Source organism: Sapajus apella, unplaced genomic scaffold (genome assembly GCF_009761245.1).
Source record: "Sapajus apella isolate SASKATOON/1434 unplaced genomic scaffold, GSC_monkey_1.0 scaffold2, whole genome shotgun sequence".
Taxonomy (NCBI): Eukaryota; Metazoa; Chordata; class Mammalia; order Primates; family Cebidae; genus Sapajus; species Sapajus apella.
In genome coordinates this window covers 20,811,989-20,832,519 of record NW_022436942.1, presented here as the reverse complement: position 1 = coordinate 20,832,519, position 20,531 = coordinate 20,811,989, and the positions used below count along the sequence as shown (strand labels likewise).

The window sequence follows — 20,531 nt, the reverse complement described above, 5'->3', positions numbered from 1 at the left end:
TGACAATGGACAGATTTTTTTTCTTTTTTCTTTTTTTTTGAGACAAGGTCTCCCTCTGTCACCCAGGCTGATGTGCAGTGGAGCAATCATCACACAGCTCACTGCAGCCTCAACCTCCCAGGCTCAAGTGATCCTCCCACCTCAGCCTCTCAAGGAGCTGGGACTACAGGTGTGCACCCCTACGCCCAGGTAATTTTTTAATCTTTTGTGGAGACAGGGTCGCACTATTGTTACCTAAACTAGTCTCGAACTCCTGACCTCAGCCTCCCAAAATGTTGGAATGACAGGTGTCGGTCACTTCTCTGGGACTACAAGTGTGCGCCACCATGCCCAGCTAATTTTTTAATCTTTTGTAGAGACAGGGTCTCACTATGTTGCCTGAGCTAGTCTCAAACTCCTGGCCTCAGCCTCCCAAAGCGTTGGGATTACAAGCATGCGTCACTGCACCCAGCCAAGACTTTTTTTTAAAGGCAATAAAACCTCAAGTCAACCTAGAAGTCAGGATCATTGCATCAAGATCACCAGTGGAACCAAACATAAACTGTCCTAAATATCAGAATCAAAGGCATGAGTTCTTTTTTTCTTTTTGAGACGGAGTCTCACTGTCCCCCAGGCTGGAGTGCAGTGGCACGATCTCGGCTCATTGCAACCTCCACCGCAGGGCTCATGTGATTCTTGTGCCTCCGCCTTCCCAGTAGCTGGGACTACAGACACGCACCACCATGCCTGGCTAATTTTTGCATTTTTAGTAGAGGTGGGGTTTCGCCATGTTGCCCAGGCTGGTCTCCAACTCCTGGCCTCAAGCAATCCACCCACCTCAGCCTCCCAAAGTGCTAGGATTACAGGCATAAGCCACCACGCCTGGTCAAAGGCATGAGTTCTTAACCAGAGGTCCATGGACTCCTCAGGGCTACAAGGTAGTTTTATGAAGCCCCTCAAACTGCATGCAAAGTACGTGTACATGCCTTTTTCTGGGGAGAGAGGGTCCATACCTTTCATCAGAGTTTCAAAGATATCTGTGACCTCCAAAAGGTTAAGAAGTGCTCTAGAGAAAAAGCAAAGACAAGCAAATGTGATTAAAGAGCGAGTCCTTTTTAGGCTGTCAGGAGTGCCTAATGTTCTCTTAGACTGTAACACTGAAATCAGGTCAGAGGACTTTATGAAAAAGTTACTTATCCAGTCAAATACAAGTTTAATATAGATCTGACAAACACAGATTAGATGGAAGGAGGAACTCCATAAACCAACACAATTATAAAAGCAAGTAAGTCATGGGGCAGCTGGTGACTTACTCTAGGGATTTGAAAAATAGGATAAATAGCCAGGAGTGGTGGCTCATGCCTGTAATCCCAGCACTTTGGGAGGCCGAGGCGAGCGTATCACAAGGTCAGGAGTTTGACACCAGCCTGGCCAATATGGTGAAACCCCATCTCACTAAAAATATAAAAATTAGCCAGGCATGGTGGCACATGCCTGTAGTCCCAGCTGCTCGGGCGACTGAGGCAGGAGAACCGCTTGAACCTGGGAGGTGGAGGAAGCAGTGAGCTGAGACTGTGCCACTGCACTCCAGCCTGGGCGACACAGCGAGACTCCGTCTCAAAAAAAAAAAAAAAAAAAAAAAAAGACAAATAGGAAGAAAATATTAAGTCTTCTATGCATAGTTCCTTTTTGTCTCATTCAAAAATTCCTTTTCTATGTTTTATAATGGTACAGAAGCATACAATTTCTATAAGTACAGTATATATACACCAAGTAGAGATGATTGCTCAATTTTTCTTTTACTCATCACAATAACTATCAGGAGACCACTGATATAGTCTATGCATTTCAGTACCACCAAGTTAACGATAACTCAAGAATAACACAAAAACCCACTAACAGAGTTTAGAATCCAAGAGTAAGAAAAACATCAGCTTTCACAGAAAGACTAGTTGTGGTCAACTAATAAGTGACTAAAGAAAGGTCCTCTCCCTACCCTTAAGCTTTCTTCACAACAACAAAAACAAACAAAAAAACACTTCAAGCTTTAAAGGATCACTTTTCAGTTTCAGCTGTATCAGCCTGGTTTGTCCAAAGCATCTAATAGGAAATCTACCTGTGAAACCACAGAGAATTAATCAAGATTAGTTTATCCTAAAAGAAAATACTCTTTGAAATTTTCTTCTTTTTAATACATTTTTTAACTTTTTTTTTTTATCTATCTTAGTTGTTTTCAATCTACCTTAAATAAACACTCTCTCTTCCAGGAAAATAATAATCCAAGTATGAGAAAACTACCAAGATTCTCATAAGACAATTTAAAATAGCTTCTGTGATTCAGTGTCACCCAATGGTAACACCAGGAGATGCAGGGCCCATCGAGATATGAAATGGAACAGAGATAATCTTAACCTTGGAATTGTTTTTCCCAAATACTGCAAGTATGAATTCTCTCTGGTGGTAGGAGATGGTGTGTGAGGAAGGCTGGCAAGTGGAGAACCGCGTGAGAGAACTCGAAAACTTTTAAATCTGAGGTGTATGTACTTCTATCTCAAGGCCTCCTCAACCCCAGGCTTCTAAGGTGCGACCGATCTTCTGAGAGGCCTTTCCCTGGTTTAAAAATTCTGCCTGGGGGCGTAATCCCACCTAGAAAAGGGGAGTATCTGGGATCTATTCAAATAGAAACACACAAAAATGCCACCATCTGCTAATAGGCGAATCTCAGCTTCAGAAGACAGGCTGGAAACATCGTCCCAGGGAAGAAAAAGGGAACCTGGGTCCGACGTGGGGCAAAGAGGAGGGATCAACTGACGTAATGCAGACCAGAAGACCAACGAGGTGTATAACAGGTAGAAGGCACTTACACAACCTGGTGGACAAGGGTGACGGACGATACAACGACGAAGGGAACAGAAATAACAAAAAAAAAATAGCAGTAAAACCGTGAGGAGAAATGGGAAATTAAGGGAGGCGTAGTGTGGAAGGGTGGCACAAAAGAGCTACGGCGGGAGCCGAGAAACAAAGTGGAAAAGGCTGCAAGGAGAACACGTAGGAGAAGGCGCAAGTCACTCTGCAGAATTCAGTTCCCAGAAAAGTCCAACTCAGCCCTTCCCCAATTAACGGTACCTTCAGCTTATGGAGCTCCACCGTCTCGGTCGCCATCTTGCTACCCCTCACTCCACTAAGCCCCCACCCTTGGCCTCCGCCTCCAGGAGCTCCCGCCTTAGGCGTAGAGATGCAAGGCTGACCAATCGCTGTCACTCTTGCTCCCACTACATACCATCAGCTCTTCCCATTGGTCTATGGCTGACGTCCCTCCTACGTCTCTCGGCAGCTTTCCCCACCTCTTTCAAAAGGTGGGACAGAGAGAGGGGCGGGCACTGTATCTTGCGAACGACAGAAGTGGCAACCAATTGTGCGTCTGCATCACAGACCACCAACCAATGGGTGGTAACACCGCTGATTATGTTCCTCCAATAGGGAAGGGGCAGACGGAGAGGAGTCACTTCCTGGAGACTTCAGGTGTGGTAGCTGGCGCCTTGCTCATAACCAGACAGGGATCTGAAGCTGGCAGGTAGGGGCTGCGAGGACTGGAAGGGTTGCTAAGGATATATGGTGGGAGGTGAAAGGAGCGCCGAGGAAGCGGTGACTTAAATGCTGAGAAACGAATGCTGAAGGGAGCCCTGAAAAAAACCGACGAACGTGAGAGGAGGAAGCTGGGAGGGCATGGGGCGGGCTTAAGGAACTGGCGGGGGGGCTGGGGCGGGCAAGAGCCGCTTCCTAACCAGACATCATCAGCTTTAGAGCTACCACAATTTTAAAAAGCCGAGTTCAGATGATCACTGCCGCCCCTGGAGTCACAGCTAAGGCTCCATCTCTCGAGACGTTGAGCGCAGGTTCCTTCCTAACCCAATCCAGAAGGCGTGGGCAAGTTGTTGTGCCCCACGCTTGAGAGAAGTAATGGGGATGCTGACTGCTGACATGCCACGGAGGTGAGAGAGGGTGGACAAGCCCCAGAGAACAAGGTTGGGACTAGAGATTTACTCTTGTCATCCCTTCTTAGTGGTTCTTTGATGATTCCATGACATTCTCCTGGAATTCTGGGTGTGCGTGACCTCTTCATGGTCAACTTTTTCAGGAAAGTGAGATACTCCTGTTTCCCTTGCTCCCTGAAGTGAGCGCCCCAAGCCTACGCATACACCTTCATGTTACAGTTGAAGCGTAAAGATCAGTGAAAAAATGACTATGTCTCTAAAATGTAGTGAGGATTCTTCTTGCCTTTTAAAGTTTTCCCCAAGTCTTCAGTTTTTATTTTCTGCGTGATGGGGAAGTTCTTCATTCCCAATAGAGTTCAGGGAATCTGAGAGACAGCTGGGAGAAAGCTCAAAAAGGTTTCTGAGAAAAAACTGAGTTGGACCCTACCTGATCCCCATTATGGCTAGGATGAATGTGGGGGTGGCACACAGCGAAGTAAACCCCAACACTCGAGTGATGAATAGCCGAGGCATCTGGCTGGCCTACATCATCTTGGTAGGACTGCTACATGTGGTTCTACTCAGCATCCCTTTCTTCAGCATTCCTGTTGTCTGGACCCTGACCAACGTCATCCACAACCTGGTGAGCTCTAAACCATGCCCTTGTACCCATCCCAGAGTTTCCCAACCACAAGCAAAATAAAATTACCAATTTTTTGGGGATTTGTATCTTCCTTTTGGGATCTTAACATAATTCTTGGACTGAAGAACTACTTTCTGCCCCTCACACTACCACCCTCCCTGTTCCCAGGCTATGTATATCTTTCTTCATATGGTGAAAGGGACACCCTTTGAGACTCCTGACCAAGGAAAGGCTCGGCTGTTGACACACTGGGAACAAATGGACTATGGGCTCCAGTTTACCTCTTCCCGCAAGTTCCTGAGCATCTCTCCTATTGTGCTGTGAGTCTATGAGGGAAATGGGGATATGCTGGGTTAGAAAGAGCTCCAAGAGCCAGACAGAAGGGCCCATAGGGAAGCTGTTAAAAAGCAGGCTACCCATCTAAAACCCTTTGAAGAAATTATGGTATACTAGTTCTAAGCCTACAGAGAGCAATAAAATGTAGAAGACAATACTGTCATCAAGCATTCCTTGCTGCCTCCTTGGTAGTAAGAAAATGAAGGGACTAAGATAAGAGCCAAGTAAAACCAAATGATTTTACACTGCCAAAAGAAGTAAATAAAGGCAGAACTGATAATAATCTTCAAAAGCACTGTAGGGAGTAGAAGCAAAGAAGACTCTTAACAGTCAGACAGACTGAAATAGCCTCAGCTGTCATTTGCCATGTCATTAACAATGAACAGAAACTGATTTATAGTCTCCAGTTAAAGGTACTATCTCCTGAACCCCAGAGTAAATGCTGTTGATATAGCTGGAATATTTTAAGATAATTTAGGACTACATACAGTAAAACTGGTCATTTTAAATAGAAGAGAAAGAACAGGGCACTGCAGTGCATGCCTGGAGTCCCAACTACTTGGGAGGCTATGGCAGAAAGATTGTTTAAGCCCAGGAGTTTAAGGTTGTACTGCACTTATCACATTTATGAATAGCCACTGCACTCCAACCTGGGAAACATAATGAGAACTGCCTCTTAAAAAAAACATATAGGCCGGGCGCGGTGGCTCAAGCCTGTAATCCCAGCACTTTGGGAGGCCGAGGCGGGTGGATCACGAGGTCAAGAGATCGAGACCATCCTGGTCAACATGGTGAAACCCCGTCTCTACTAAAAATACAAAAAAAAAATTAGCTGGGCATGGTGGCACGTGCCTGTAATCCCAGCTACTCAGGAGGCTGAGGCAGGAGAATTACCTGAACCCAGGAGGCGGAGGTTGCGGTGAGCCGAGATCGCGCCACTGCACTCCAGCCTGGGTAACAAGAGCGAAACTCCGTCTCGGGGAAAAAAAAAAAAAAAAAACATATAGGCCAAGGCGGGTGGATCACAAGGTCAGGAATTCGAGACCAGCCTGGCCAAGATGTTGAAACCCTGTCTCTACTAAAAATACAAAAATTAGCTGGGCGCAGTGGCACGCGCCTGTAATCCCAGCTACTCAGGAGGCTGAGGCAAGAGAATAGCTTGAACCTGGGAGGCAGAGGTTGCAGTGAGCTGAGATTGTGCCACTGCACTCCAGACTGAGTGATAGAGTGAGACTCTGTCTCGAAAAGAAAAGAAAAAAAAAAAACATATAGAGAAGGCTACCCTCACTCACCCTATTTTTTTCTCTCCTCAGCTATCTCCTGGCCAGCTTCTATACCAAGTATGATGTTGCACACTTCCTCATCAACACAGCCTCATTGCTCAGTGTACTGCTGCCAAAGTTGCCCCAGTTCCATGGGGTTCGTGTCTTCGGCATCAATAAATACTGAGGGATGGGTTTTGGGACAGCTCCATGGGCATGGGGAAGGCACTGAAACAGAGGACCATAAAAAATCTTTCTCTTCTCCATACCATCTTCTACATCTTGAAAGCCTGAGAACTATGCAACCTTTCCCAGACTCCCAAGAAAAGAAGAGATTGGCAAATGGGGATCCTAGGCCCAGTCCTGCTAGCGGCAAGTTTCTTTACCCGGTGAGGTAAGGGCCGGATCATTCTACTCCATAGCAGGAAGCCATTTGGGCAGCTTGTTTGGCGATTACATCTTTCCATATCTTCTACACCTACCACCTTCCAGCTCTGTTTTGCTGCGTATTTTTCTTCTAATAATTTTTTTTAGCTATGGCTGCAGTTTAATCAGCAGGAAGGGTAGGGAACTGTCCTCATAAGGCTGGCAGGGGTGGGGGAAGATGGAATACTGACCTAATGTAAAAAACTTAAAGCAATTCTCCAATCCCCTCTACTGTGGTCCAGTAAGAGGTGCTCTTCACTCTAAACTTAACACTTAATAGGGAACAGATTCTCAAATGAGAAAAAGGGCTCCAGCTGTATGGGCAAAAAAGAGGGAAGATACAGGTTGCCAGTTATACATTTATAGAAAGATAATCCCCTGGCTTTAAATAGATATGTACATACAAATATGAACAAACTTAAAAAAAAATACAAACCCTTGGATCACAAGGGGGCTTCTGGGAACCCCCATATCCTTCCCCCTCACCCAAGGGCAGTGGGCATGAATCTACTTTTTAAAAATGATTAATTTTGGCCATCCTTGCAGAAAACAGCTTGAAATTGGGTGATTTACCCACAAAGTGAAAGTCAAGGGAAAATTCAGTTTCCACTCTCTGAACTCATGTATCTCCTATCATTAGGGCTATATGCTTTCTTGTTCTGTCTTTTAACTATTATATCAGGGAAAAGGAGAGGACTCCCTCCTGAAATGGGTCAGGAAAGAAGATAGACTTGTACCTTTAAAGGACAGGAAAAACTGTCATCTGCTCTAAAAGCAAATGACAAGAGAAAGGCATACAGACCCCAGGGAAATACCCAGTTCCCACACCTCAAAAGGGTTACATTGTCCAGCCAAGGTCCAGGCCCTAGGTTCTTTACTCTAGCTACCCCCTATTTCTTTGGTATTGTCAAAAGACAAGATTCAGGCCGGGCGCGGTAGCTCATGCCTGTAATCTAGCACTTTGGGAGGCCAAGACAGGTAGATCACCTGAGCTCAGGAGTTCTAGACCAGCCTGGGCAACATGGTAAAACACTGTCTCTACTAAAAGTACAGGAAAAAAAATTAGCCTGGCCAGGCATGGGGTGCGCACCTATAGTCCTAGCTACTTGGGAGGCTGAGATGGGACAATTGCTTGAACCCAGGAGATGGAAGTTGCAGTGAGCTGAGATTGTGCCACTGCACTCCAGCTGGGCAACAAAGCAAGACTCCATCTCAAAAAAAAAAAAAAGATTCGGTTCCTGGGTGCCGGGAGAGGAGGGACAAATCAAACTCCATCCTGTGCTGTATACATCCTTTTGACTCCCTGACGTTGATTTGAGGAAAGAGAAGGTATCATCAGCGTTGGAAGGGCCTCCTCACTTTCTTCCGCCGCTTCGTTTTGGCTTCTCCCTTGGGTACTGTGCTGTTGGGCTTAGAGGCTGCAGTGGCTCCAGGGGCAGGCTGAGGAGCTGCAAAGAAGTTCCCATTGGGCATCTGCCCTGGGGGTACTTGAAAGATCCGGCTCAAGAAATCCTGGAGATCAGCAGGAGGAGCATCTGGGGTAGCTCTGAGATAAAACAGAAGAAATGATAAGGCAAGAGATGTTGGAGTTACATGGTTACCTAAGTTAAATATACTTATCAGTTCCCAAACTTCCTAGAAAACAAGGCCCCTAGATTTCCTAAAGTATGTCATCTGAAACCATATTCAAAACTGAAATAATTGATAAATTATTGATAGAAATACCACCTACCTCTGCCGCCCACTGGTGCCTGGAATCCGAGAACCAAATGAGATGTGATAGGGGACTCTGTGGGTATCTGGGGAGATACCTACACGCTGGCATCCAGCCCATTCTATAAACATGAGAAATAGCCAAAACTTCGCAGTTTAGATCACATAAAAGATCAGGAAGTAAGGCTGTATTTCTAGAGGACAGTAGAGTACCTGTGATGTCATACACCTTTCCATCCATCACTGCAAAGTAGGTGATCTTGAGACCCAACATGCTTGACTCTGCCCAGAAGTCTCCTTCCTCAGCAGGATGTAGCCTATTACACTTAGCACAGTATCTGGCACTCTTAGGTTCCCGGTCCATTTCAAACCTCCTGCAACCAACAACAGGATAGTTGCTTAATAATTTGTCAAGCCTACCTAGAGCATTGCTAGTAGTCTCATCATTATTCACAAATAGGGCTCAAACAACTAAAATTACCTCCACTTAGTTATTTCATATGCCTTCAACCTTATATCTTTTTTTTTTTTTTTTTTTTGAGCCTGAGTTTCGCTCTTGTTACCCAGGCTGGAGTGCAATGGCGTGATCTCGGCTCACCGAAACCTCCACCTCCTGGGTTCAGGCACTTCTGCCTCGGCCTCCTGAGTAGCTGGGATTACAGGCACGCGCCACCATGCCCAGCTAATTTTTTGTAGTTTTAGTAGAGACGGGCTTTCACCGTGTTGACCAGGATGGTCTCGATCTCTTGACCTCGTGATCCACCCGCCTTAGGCCTCCCAAAGTGCTGGGATTACAGATGTGAGCCACCGCGCCCAGCCTCAACCTTCTACCTTAAAGCTACTTCTTCTTATCGTTAATTCAATTTGTCAGTCTCTTGACAATATGACAAAGGTAGGAACTTAAGGGTCTTTTTACTAATTATGAGATACAGATGTAATTCTAGGAAGATCTTTGGTTACTTAATGCCTGAGCTGTGATTGTCCCATCCCTCTCCTCCTATTTTATACCTATGCTTTCCTTGGCATCGGCTACACATCATAGTATTCATTGCCTCCTTGAGGTCATCTTGCAGCTTGGACAGAAACTCATTTACTGACCGGCTCAGCTCATTCTCTGCCATTCGTTTCCTAAGAGAAGAAACGCTTTGTAAGTCAGAAGGTATTGGGGGAGGGACAAAGGGAAACACATCAGTTGGCCTCTTGAGGCCCCTGTCTAGCTAAAAAGACAAGTGACTTCAGTTCTCTCCACCCCAAAGCGCCTCCAACCCCAAGTCCAGATGCCTCTCCTACTGAGGATTTTTCATTTACCATTATCTGACAATTTCCCATCTCCAACTTACATCTCATATTCCTTTCGCTTTTCAGCATTGCTGACAATGTCCCAAGCCGCTCGCAAAACCTTGAAGGCCTCCTCAGCCCGGGGATGATGATTTTTGTCAGGATGAACCTACCAAGACAGAGAGATTTCATTACAAATCCATTCCAACCCTCTCCCCACGTTGAGTCTGTTCTCATATCAAAGGATTCTCTTTCATCACCCTTTTGAAGAGTTAGTGTAAATGATTAATTGCTCTGGCTCTGCAGATAGATGTGGTTCAGTTCACAGCTCTGTTAATTAGCTACATTACCTTGAATATCTATGGGTTTTTTTTTTTCTTTTTGAGACAAGCTCTCGCTGTGTTGCCCGGGCTGGAGTGCAGTGGCAGGATCTCAGCTCACTGCAACCTCTGACTCCCAGGTTTTAGCAATTCTGCTGCCTCAGCCTCTCTAGTAGGTGGGATTACAGATGTGCGCCACCATGCCCAGCTAATTTTTTTGTATTTTTAGTGGAGATGGGGTTTCACCTAGTTGGCCAATCTGGTCTCAAACTTCTAACCTCAAGTGAACATCCCGCCTCGGCCTCCCAAAGTGCTGGGATTACAGGCATGAGCCACTGTACCTAGCCTGAATATCTATCATGGACCTTTGGGAGGATTAAATAAGAATAAATACGAAGTATGTAGCAAAGAATCAGGTACTAGGGTGGATTCATCATCCCAGTTTGCCTGAGACTATCCCAGTTTTAGCACTGAAAAGTCCCATGCCTCTAGAAACTCCTCCGTCTCAGATGAATAGGGACAGTTGGTCTCTGGCACTCACATATATCAGTCATAAAATAAGAGTTCCAAAGATGTTATATGTTGAAACTCTTTGTTTTTGTTTTGAGATGGAGTTTCCCTCTTCTTGCCTGGGCTGGAGTGCAATGGCATGATCTTGTAACCTCCACTGCCCAGGTTGAAGCAATTCTCCTGCTTCAGCATCCCAAGTAGCTGGGATTACAGGCGCATGTCACCACACTTGTTAAATTTTGTATTTTTGTAGAGATGGGGTTTCTCCATGTTGGTCAGGCTGGTCTCAAACTCCTGACCTCGGGTGATCTGCCCACCTTGGCCTCCCAAAGTGCTGGGATTATAGGCATGAGCCATCACGCCAGGCCTGGAACTCATTCTCTTATAACTAGAAAATTCTCATATCCCAAACTTCCTACAGTGATCTGCCTTTCAGTCCCAAAAACGAAACGGCATATCATGGTCTCGGAGGCTTTTTATATACTCTTCTCCAAGACAAATAATATCCTCTCTTCCTACAGCTTCCTGATTGTACCCATCCCCATTCCTCAAAAATACAGAGATAAAGCTAGTCTCCTGACTGATGCCAAATAACTAAATACTGTTAAATTTCCTACATTCTGAAGCTAACTTAACAGCCTTTTAGTCATGTTCACACTGGGGCCTAGTAAGGCAGTGAGGGGGCTCAATAAAAGCCCAGATACACTCTGGACCAGGACAAGAGAGATATTTGGGGTATAGGGATAGATGTTTTGAGGGTAGGGGAACTTAACTACATCTCTACTCCAAAAGAAAATGAGAATTTTTGTTAAGAATATTCTCGGCCGGGTGCAGTGGCTCACACTTGTAATCCCAGCACTTTGGGAGGCTAAGGCAGGTGGATCATGAGGTCAAGAGATCGAGACCATCCTGTCCAACATAGTAAAACTCCGTCTCTACTAAAATACAAAAATTAGCTGGGTGTGGAGGCATCCACCTGTAGTCCCAGCTACTCAGGAGGCTGAGGCAGGAGAATTGCTTGAAGCCAGGAGGCAGAGGTTGCAGTGAGCTGAGATCACGAACCACTGCACTCCAGCCTGGCACCTGGCGAAAGAGCGAGACTCTGTCTTAAAAAAAAATAATAATCTCAGGCTGGGCAAGGCGGCCTCACACCTGTAATCCCAGCACTGGGAGGCCAAGACAGGTGGATCGATCTGAGGTCAGGAGTTGGAGACCAGCCTGACCAACATGGAGAAACCCCATCTCTACTAAAAATACAAAATTAACCAAGCATAGTGGCACATGCCTGTAATCCCAACTGCTCAGGAGGCTGAGGCAGGAGAATCACTTGAACCCAGGAGGCGGAGGTTGCGGTGAGTCCAGATCACACCACTGCACTCCAGCCTTGGCAAAAGAGCAAAACTCGGTCTTTAAAAAAAAAAAAAAAAAAAAAAAATAGAAGAATATTGTCCAAAACAGGATGTCTGCCTAAAAGAAAGTGAGAAAACAGTTCTACTATTAGAATTAGTAACAATGAGAGTGAACAATTGTTATCCACTCTAAGAATACAGCAGAAGCCGGGCGCAGTGGCTCATGCCTGTAATCCCAGCACTCTGGAAGGCTGAGGCAGGCAGATTACTTGAGTCCAGGAGTTCGAGATCAGGCTAGGCAAATAGTGAAACCCCATCCCTACTAAAAATACAAAAAATTAGCCTCGTGTGGTGGTGCATGCCTGTAGTCCCAGGTACTCAGGAAGCTGAGGTGGAAGAATCACCTGAGATCGTGCCAGTGTACTCTAGCCTGGGGAACTGGAGTGAGACCCTGTCTCACAAAAAAAGAATATACCAAGCTACCTACAAAGGAGTAGACATTTCCCACCAAACTAATTCAGTCCTTTGGCGAGTTACAAGCATGGTGGTTTACTGTACCTTTAATCATTAATGGAAACTTTAGTTGCCCATTCCTAAAGTCATGCAGCCACTGAGGTAATTTGCACACTGTGATGTTGTTACTAGTCCAGCTCCATACACTGAGCTCCATGCACTCCAGTGAAAGTAGGCCTCCAATTTACACACTTATATTCATAATATAGTTTTATTTATACAGAAAAAGCAGTAACAATCTGGTAGCTAATAATAGTAACCTAATATCTACTTCTAATGCAATTCAATTGCATGCTTGTATTAAACCATTTTCCTCAAGCATATGGTGCATCACAACTCCCATCTGCACACCCTCTTATCATTAAAAGCAACCATATTTTCATGTATGACATATATATACATACACTTATGATTTATGTTCCATTTTCCTTCTCTCTTCTATTCTGAGTTGCTGATCCTGAAACAGCCGGTTTTCTCCTACCTGGTGCTAAAATACTTACATGCACTCCCTGACCCTCCCGCACTAGGTCCTTATTTGCTTCTCTGGGAGAAATAGTTGAGTTACCCCATGTTTAAAAAAAAAAAAAAAAAACCCTCATTGGTTCAGGGAAGAGCAACTGAGGTGCTCTCTGAATAGGTCTTTTTTCCATTCTAGATATTCCAGGTGAGTGACTTCTACACTGCCTAATGTACCAGGTTCAAAAAACTATAGCTCATGACAGGAAACAAAATGGAGGGAAGATCAGAACCCATAGTAGAAGGGACAATGCCCCTCTTTTTTTTTTTTTTTTTTTTTTTTTTTGGGACACAGTCTGGCTTTGCTGTCCAGAATGGACGTGCAGTAGCATGATTCCGGCTCATTGCAGCCTCAACCTCCTGGACTCAACTGATCCTTCCACCTCAGTCTCCCAAGTAGCTGGGACTACAGGCATGCACCACCAAGCCCGGCCTCTCAAAGTGCTGGGATTACAGGTGTAAGCCACTGCATCTGACTCAAAAAGTCTTTATGACTCTTTCCTAAGAATATGTTAACCTTCACCTTCCCATTAACTTTCCTCTCTGCCTGCCTTTTATTCTACTCTCTCTAAAATTGGAATAGAAAATAAGGGAACAAAAGAGGAACAAGAAACAGAAGGGTACTCACCATCACTGCCAGCTGTCTATAGGCCTTCTTCAGTTCAACATCTGATGCTGTGGCCTCAACCCCCAGTACATGGAAAGGGTTTAGCTCATCCTCAGGAACCCCAGCCATGGTCAAGAGTCGAGCCACTTCCTCTTCAGGCTGACAGTAGCGCCCACTAGCTACAGATGCATTCCCTTGCCTGTTAGTACTCTGCTTGACCCAGGGCAACTCCAGCCAGCCCCACTGAACTGTTCTTACCAGCTGCTGCCATGGCCTGCTATCTCTCAGCAGAGTCAAGCAATGCTGCAAGGCTGGAGAATCCAGCCAAGAGAAGAGCCAGATGGCCTTATTCCTCCAGCCTAACCGATCACCTAGTCCCACCAGAAACCGCCAGCCCAACTGTAGAAAGCCCAAAAAGAGGGCCAGAGCCAGGAGCAGCAAAGCACCCAGCAGCCTAAGAAAACGGGTAAACAGACTTAAGCCACAGTAGAACCCCTGGCTTAGAAACTGAAACATGACCTGGGCCCAGCCCCGGAGCCGCCCTGTCCAGACTCCCACCCAAACTCGAAAAAGGTCCAAATCACTGCTTTTCAGCTGCCTGCATGCATAGATGAGATGGCCACAAGTTTCTACGTACTCTCCCACCAATACCAGGAATTCAATCAGCCACCAAAAGCCTGCCTGTCCAAGTTGACATAGTTCCTCTGCTCCCCACAATCCCAGGCCTCTGCGCTTATCTGTCTGACTTCGTTTCCGGCCCAGCCGATGTCGACCAGGGGACCTGGGATCCCTACGTAGACCCTCCCGACTATCCTCCTTCGCTGGAAAGCGGTGTCGCTGTCTCCGGGGTGGAGGTTTCTTTCCGCTGGACACATGTGAAAAATAATTGGGGAACTTAAGAGATTCCTCATCATCATATTCCTCTTCCAACTCTTCATCTTCCCCGAAGGATGGAGAGGTACAGTGGTGGCAAAAGTTGCTAGAAGAGCCATCTTCTCCCTCAGAGTAAGGCCCTTCTGGAATTCCAGGGGTTCCCTGGCAGTTGCAAGCAGATGGAATGGAAAGAAAAGAAGGGTTCCCATCCTCCTGGTACACAGCCTCGTTTTCTTTTGAGAGTTCCTGGTCCACTCCTGACTCTTCTTCTGAAGATGCCTCACTCTGATCAGGGTCTTCTGCCTCTCTAGGTGGTCCTGGACCCCTTGGGGGGCCATGGCTTGGGTCCGACCAGTGGGCTGGGTTTGGGTGCTGTGTGTACTTAGGACCAGAGTGCTCTGTGAGGCAGTGGGTACCATTAGGAGCAGTCCCTGCGTAGTCCCTGAGTCCTGAGAATGAAGGTATTTCAGGGTCCACGGAGGGTCCTAAAGTCCTGAGGGAGGCACCACTATTGTGGTGGGCTCTGCACAACCCTCTTTCTCCGGGGTGCTTCTGGGCCATGACCCCGGGGCTTCCTGAGGGTCTTAGGTCACGGCCATCATGGTGTGTTCTGATGCCTGTAACAGATACGAAGGTGGGGACGGTCAAGGATGGGACCAAGAGAGGAATGAAACAATCTTAAATAGTGGACATATTGAATACATCCACCGCCCTTGTTTTCCCAAGTTCTTTTGGGGCATTTGCTATTCTTAGCAATAAGCCAAAACTAGACTCACTAAAACCCTGCTTGCTGCTTGCTCCCTCCCCTCCTCCAAATCACTTAAGTTTCTCTTCTTTCCCCAGAAAACTATAATCTTCAAGAGGGAGGTACCATAAAGGGTGTGGTCGGGGGAGGAGAGGGTCCCTCTTAGGAAAAAGGGAAAGACGGCCGGCCAGAAAGGGGGCAACAGACAGCTGTTAAAGGGTGGGGACCGTGCAGCCCAAGAGGAAAACCTGGGGACGGAGCTTAGGACTGTCCCTAAGAAAGACTACCAGGGAACCCACCAGCTGCGTATAAGAGAAGAAGTGGGCGGGCGTGGTGGCTCACGCCTGTAATCCCAGCACTTTGGGAGGCTGAGGCGGGCGGACCACGAGGTCAGTAGTTCGAGACCAGCCTGGACGACAAGGTGAAACCCGTCTCTGCTTAAAAAAAAAAAAAAAAAAAAACCCGGGCGTGGTGGCGAGCGCCTGTAATCCCAGCTACTCAAGAGGCTAAGGCAGGACGCTTGAACCCGGGAGGCAGAGGTTGCAGTGAGCATAGATCGCGCCACTGCATTCCTCCCTGGGCGACAGAGCGAGAAACCCTGTCTTTTAAAAAAAAAAAAAGAAAGAAAAAAGGGACTAAGGTAACATACCGAAGAACGGCGGTAACCCCCCCCCCTCGAGCCGCAAGGCCTGGGGCCAGGGGGAGCTATGAGAGCCGCTCTCCCGGCTCCGCCTCCCGTTCACGCTCTGCTTCCGCCTTCCGTCCCCGCCGCCGCCGACCAGGGTCTACTTCCACTTCCGGGGTCACCCGGGAAGCGACGGGAAGGAAAAGAAACAGTGGTTGGCGGAGAGGCGAGCCAGTCCAGCTAGTGCTGGGTAGAATCCAAGGAGGCGGTCCTAAGGAAGTACTGGCCCCGCCCTTTAAAGGGCCTTTTGGTGCTTCCCTCTGCGTGTGGGAATAGGATTCCCGCAGGTTGGCAGGTGGGCTCTGCACCAATGCCTGCAGACTAGGGGCAGACTCTCAGGATTGCTTTGGCTGTTCCTAGGCTTTGTATTCCTGGGGCATGGAGGGCAGCCACCGAACCACACATAGTGTGTTTCCCTTGCACACAAAACCAGGGAGCTCAGAAGAGTCTGCCCTAATCCCTTTCGTGCCGGCTGCTGCGATAACAGAGGCCCCTTTGTATCCTGTGGAGGTGGAGCAGAAGAGAGGATGCCCGGGACTGGCCTCCTCCCTAGCCCCGCAGCACTGCCTTTCCTTTCACAGCAACCCAAGGCCTCCCCTGCGCCTGACCCAGCTGGTGAGCTACCCCTAATAACTGCAGCTCCAACGGCCTGGATCCGCCCCTCTGGACGTAGCTCCCCAGGCCCGATCGCCGAGCGGTGCCTAGGAACTGGGAGCGTAACTCAGCTAGGCTCAGAACCTAAGCTGAGAGCCAAAGAACACTGAACTTATCTACATGCTGCTTGACATCTCATCTGCATACGAGGCTATTTGGTCGACGTCCACATGCGCCCCGCCCCCACGCAGACCCAGCTGGGTTCCCTTTCTGTTGGTCCCCTGCGCACGCCTCTAGCCTTACAGCTCTCCTGTCAGTGCCCCTTCCAGGCCCCGTCTTGATCCGAAAGTTTTTCCACACATGAACCCCCAGCTGGCGCTCCCAGACCAGCAAAGCCCCTTCCCTAGGTCCCCGATCCCAACCACCCGGTTCTCCAGAAGACAATACTCCAGTTCTCTGGGAAGTGGAAGAAACCAAGCTGGAGCCAGGGGGGGCGCTGGGACCCTTATTGGGGCTTTAAGCGCTTCCAGTTGTCGAGTCATCTCCTAAGTATTCGAAGACCCTTCCCCAAAACTCTTGGGATGACCCTCAAGACTCTTACCTGCTATATAGTTGGGGGTCTCTGGTCCTGGACTAGAGGAGTAGGCAACCTGTGTCCCCCCACATACAGGGGAAAGACTTGGAGGGGCCTGCCTTGTGATGTCACCCCCCCCCCCCCCGCCCCTACCGCGCGCGCGCACGACACCCCCACCCCCTGTCCCCTTTCTCCCCCCCCCCAAACTACACACACACACGGGCACACACCCTGTCTCCTTTCTCCACCCCCCAAGCTAGTTGCATTTAGCTCTAGCTTGGGCTAGAGCTAGGGCTTGGGCTAGAGCTAGGGCCTGGGCTGCAATTTGAAAGAGCTTAGGGGGCAACAAACAGAGTGGCCATGGGGGTGCCTTCGACTGACAGCTGCCCTGGCGCCTAGGACCTCCGGGAGGGGATGCAGCTGGGGATCTAGGGAAGCATTTCCACCCCGTCCTCTCCTCAACCCTGGCAGGGTGGTGAGTAGTTAACACCCCCTCCACAACCCCTCCCCTTGTTTACGGTCCCCAGACTTCCAAGCAGATTGAGGAGAGAAGCCCCGGGAGCCAACTTTCCAGCCTGTTAGGCCCTTGAGATCCAAAGGACAGCTGAAGGAATTAAAGTGCCTGCATCCATGCCACCTCATTCCCACAGTGCCCCAAACGCCAGCTCCTCCTTGGTGTTCTCCTTTCAGGATCTGAATTCAAATCCCATTGGCAACCCTGATACTTCTGGGGGAAGAGTGGGGTAGGAAAAGTCTCACCAATATCCTAAGGGGAGGTTCGGGTGGCTGCCAGGATGTGAGATGTCTGTGGACAAAGTGCCTGCTTATTCCATGAGGGACTGTGGGATTAGGACTGGCTGGATGCCCCTTGTCCCAACAACTCCACCTCAGCTTGAAGCTGAGACTTCAAAACCCTGACAAACTGTGGGTGACTGTCTCTACTTAATTTCACCCTAAAACTCTTGGTGTCTGGTGTTTCTCCCCCTTTCTGCCCTGAGGCTGGAGCAGCTGTCCAGAGACCCCACTGTGACTCATTCTCTCCTGTTCTCCCTCCCTCTCCCCTGTCTGTTAATCTCACCCTTCCCAATCCAGTGGAGTAGTATTAAGTCCGAGTGGCAGATGGGGTAATAATGTCCCTATACCCCTCCCTCCACACACCAAGGGTTTCCTGCTTCTTCTACACTCACCCTGAAGAGCTGCAGGGTGTTGGGGAGCAGGGCAGACAAAGGCTCATTACTTTATAAGATTTTCATTACTTTATAAGATTTCATGGCCGGTCACAGTGGCTCATGCCTGTAATCCCAGCACTGTGTGAGGCTGAGGCGGGTGGATCACCTGAGGTTGGGAGTTCGAGACCAGCCTGACCAACATGGAGAAACCCTGTCTCTACTAAAAAAAAAAAATACAAAATTAGCCGGGCATAGTGGTGCATGCCTGTTATCTCAGCTACTCAGAAAGCTGAGGCAGGAGAATCACTCGAACCTGGGAGGCGGAGGTTGCAGTGAGCCAAGATCATGCCATTGCACTCTAGCCTGGGTAACAAGAGTGAAACTCCATCTCAGAAAAACAAAGATTTCATTTTACATTTTACTTAAGTGTCCTTGTTTCAGAGAGTGGTAGACATATCCTGCTCTCCTCAATCCAATCCTGTAGATTTCTTCAGTTACCTCAACAGGGTCATACTCCTTCCTGAAATGGGCACCATTCTTTAAAAGAAATAGAGGTACAGAGTCCTCAAGATTTATGGGCACCTGAGTTTCTGCCCCGTGCCCCCCTGCAGGTTTCCCAATCCCCTAAAGACATTCATGGATGGATGAGAGGAGCTGACACCTCCCTCTCTGTGACCACTTCCTCTTCGGCAGGCCGTGGAGGAAGGCTTGCTGCCCCTGGCTATGACATCTGACCCCAGGCCCTTTAATCAACAACTCTCAGAGCCTCCAGACCCAAGATGTGTTTTGGAACCCCAGGACAGTCCTGAACTGGTGCCTGCCCTGGTGTGTGCCCTTTGCTACTGCTTTGGAATCATCTGCTGCTTTGGTGAAGGCAGGGCCAAGGACCTGGGGGGGCCATTGCCCAAGACTGTCACCCTCAAGAATGATGCTAACTTTCCCCCTTGCTCCTGGGCTATCTCACCTCCTCTGCCAGGTGGTACCTACTTCCAGTGTGGACCATGTTGCTCTGGCTGTATTCCTAGGCCCATGTTGCTCTTACCAGCTTCTTGTCCATCCTCCATGGCCCATGCCTTCCAGCTCTCACTCTGGCGTCTATCATTTGCCCTTCTCTTACCTCCTACCTGAAAACCCCATTCCTAAATTATTTTCTGTGTTTCAGGCTTCACTCTTCCTCAAAACCAGAATCAGCTTGTGATGATTTTTTTCCTATCTGCTGTCCCTGGAAGGACTAGACCTTCTTTCTATCCTTATTCCGCTCAATGTATCCATCTTACCTCTTGATTTTCCCTCCCATTCCCTCACAGTTCCTGAAACAGTGCTGCTGACCCCAAGCTATCCCTTTCTGCCCCTGGCCCTGAGGTCCCTTGATGTGCTGCTCCTGTCTTCTGCACCTCTAGTGAGCCATTCCTCTCCCTTGCAATTCATCAGAGCCATCCCTGTAGAGCCCCCTTCCTGCCTCTCAGTGCCTCCTGCCTCACTTCCCAGGCTACTGCTGCTTCAAGACAGTGACATTTCTCTCTGGCCTGCTGTCAGGAGCTCTGGTAAGCTTCCTACTGTGCCACAAGGTGTGGGTGCCGGAGACACAGCTGAGCCTGGAGATGAAAGTAGGCATCCCTGTGGTCATCGGACTCACCTGTGGCGTGGTCACCATGCTGATTCACTGTGTTGGGCTCTTATTGACTGGTCTCCTGCTAGGCCTGACCCTGGGTCCTAGAGCCCTGCTGGGCACTGAGCCCATCTACTGACCACTTTCAGCCTGGGTGCCAGCTGGGGGGCTGGTGGGTCTGGCACTGCTGGAAGCTCTGCTCACACTTCGGTGGCCACATCCATTCACAGTTCTGGCACAGCCCTCCTGGGTTCTGCAGTGCTTGTGGCCTGTGCTGACTACTTCCTGGAGGGACTGACACTGGGCAGTCGGCTAGGCCAACACCTGCAGGCACTTCTAGCCTTGCCTGCTCTCTGCTAGTATAGCTAGGTCTTACTGGGGATCTGGCCAGCCTTGGGGGCCCTTGGGGCCCTGGCCCAGTGGAAGCTCCTTCCTGAGGAACATGGAGGCCAATGGTTAGTGCTGTGGTACAGAAGCAGCCAACCTGTGCCTACTCATTACCCAGTTCCTACACTTGAGCAGAAAGGGAGAAATACACTTGAGGGAGGAGAGCGGGGGGGGGGAGTGTCCAAGGTGAATGGGGAAAGGCACTGAAAAAAAAGTTGGAGTCAGGGAAAAGCAGGAAAGAGTTATGGAAGGAAAGAAGGGAAGTCTAGGAGGAAAGAGTAGAATTCCAAAGGGTTTTTTTTAGAATAAATGGGGGGAAGATGAGGCTTGAGAGAAACATAACAGGAAGATCAAATGGGTTTCTTTTCTTTAGAGTGTGTGTTTAGGATAGGATTCAGGGTCTAAAGAGGCCTCCTTGAGTCTGTATTGCCCCTCTGAAGCAGTGGTCTTTTTTTTTTTTTTTTTTTTT

General features: G+C 48.3%; 3 protein-coding genes and 1 pseudogene across 9 annotated transcripts in view; 2 read left to right on the top strand and 2 right to left on the bottom strand.

Moving 5' to 3' along the window:
• Window positions 1-3,214, bottom strand: part of SARNP (SAP domain containing ribonucleoprotein) — a 67,676-nt gene extending 64,462 nt beyond the window's left edge. For 2 of the 4 annotated variants that reach the window (XR_004272849.1, XM_032291497.1), the window contains exon 1: window positions 3,106-3,214. Coding sequence is in view for 3 of the 4 variants with exons in the window: in XM_032291497.1 (XP_032147388.1) it covers window positions 3,106-3,141 (36 nt within the window). In the remaining variant the exon portion in view is untranslated. Of the gene's footprint in view, window positions 1-992; window positions 1,046-3,105 lie in introns of all 4 variants that reach the window. The other 2 variants (XM_032291506.1, XM_032291514.1) reach the window with 2 other exon arrangements.
• Window positions 3,215-3,363: 149 nt separating this feature from the next.
• Window positions 3,364-6,836, top strand: ORMDL2 (ORMDL sphingolipid biosynthesis regulator 2). The gene is made up of 4 exons (XM_032291527.1): window positions 3,364-3,553; window positions 4,422-4,596; window positions 4,765-4,916; window positions 6,246-6,836. Exons 1-4 carry the CDS (start codon window positions 3,423-3,425, stop codon window positions 6,379-6,381), a joined length of 594 nt encoding a protein of 197 aa, XP_032147418.1. The 5' UTR covers window positions 3,364-3,422; the 3' UTR covers window positions 6,382-6,836.
• A 125-nt stretch (window positions 6,837-6,961) lies between these two features.
• DNAJC14 (DnaJ heat shock protein family (Hsp40) member C14) lies at window positions 6,962-17,035 on the bottom strand. 4 transcript variants are annotated; one of them, XM_032291426.1, is made up of 8 exons: window positions 16,925-17,007; window positions 15,694-15,838; window positions 13,448-14,916; window positions 9,674-9,780; window positions 9,342-9,461; window positions 8,547-8,707; window positions 8,353-8,455; window positions 6,962-8,166 (listed from the first exon to the last, which is right to left on the bottom strand). In XM_032291426.1, exons 3-8 carry the CDS (start codon window positions 14,858-14,860, stop codon window positions 7,956-7,958), a joined length of 2,115 nt encoding a protein of 704 aa, XP_032147317.1. In that variant the 5' UTR covers window positions 14,861-14,916; window positions 15,694-15,838; window positions 16,925-17,007; the 3' UTR covers window positions 6,962-7,955. The 4 variants fall into 4 exon arrangements, with proteins under 4 accessions (XP_032147317.1, XP_032147307.1, XP_032147335.1 ...); XM_032291416.1 differs by lacking the exon at window positions 16,925-17,007 and having other exon boundaries at window positions 15,694-16,503; XM_032291444.1 differs by lacking the exon at window positions 15,694-15,838 and having other exon boundaries at window positions 7,243-8,166; window positions 16,925-17,035.
• LOC116564422 overlaps window positions 16,108-20,531 on the top strand; it is a 6,104-nt pseudogene continuing 1,680 nt past the window's right edge.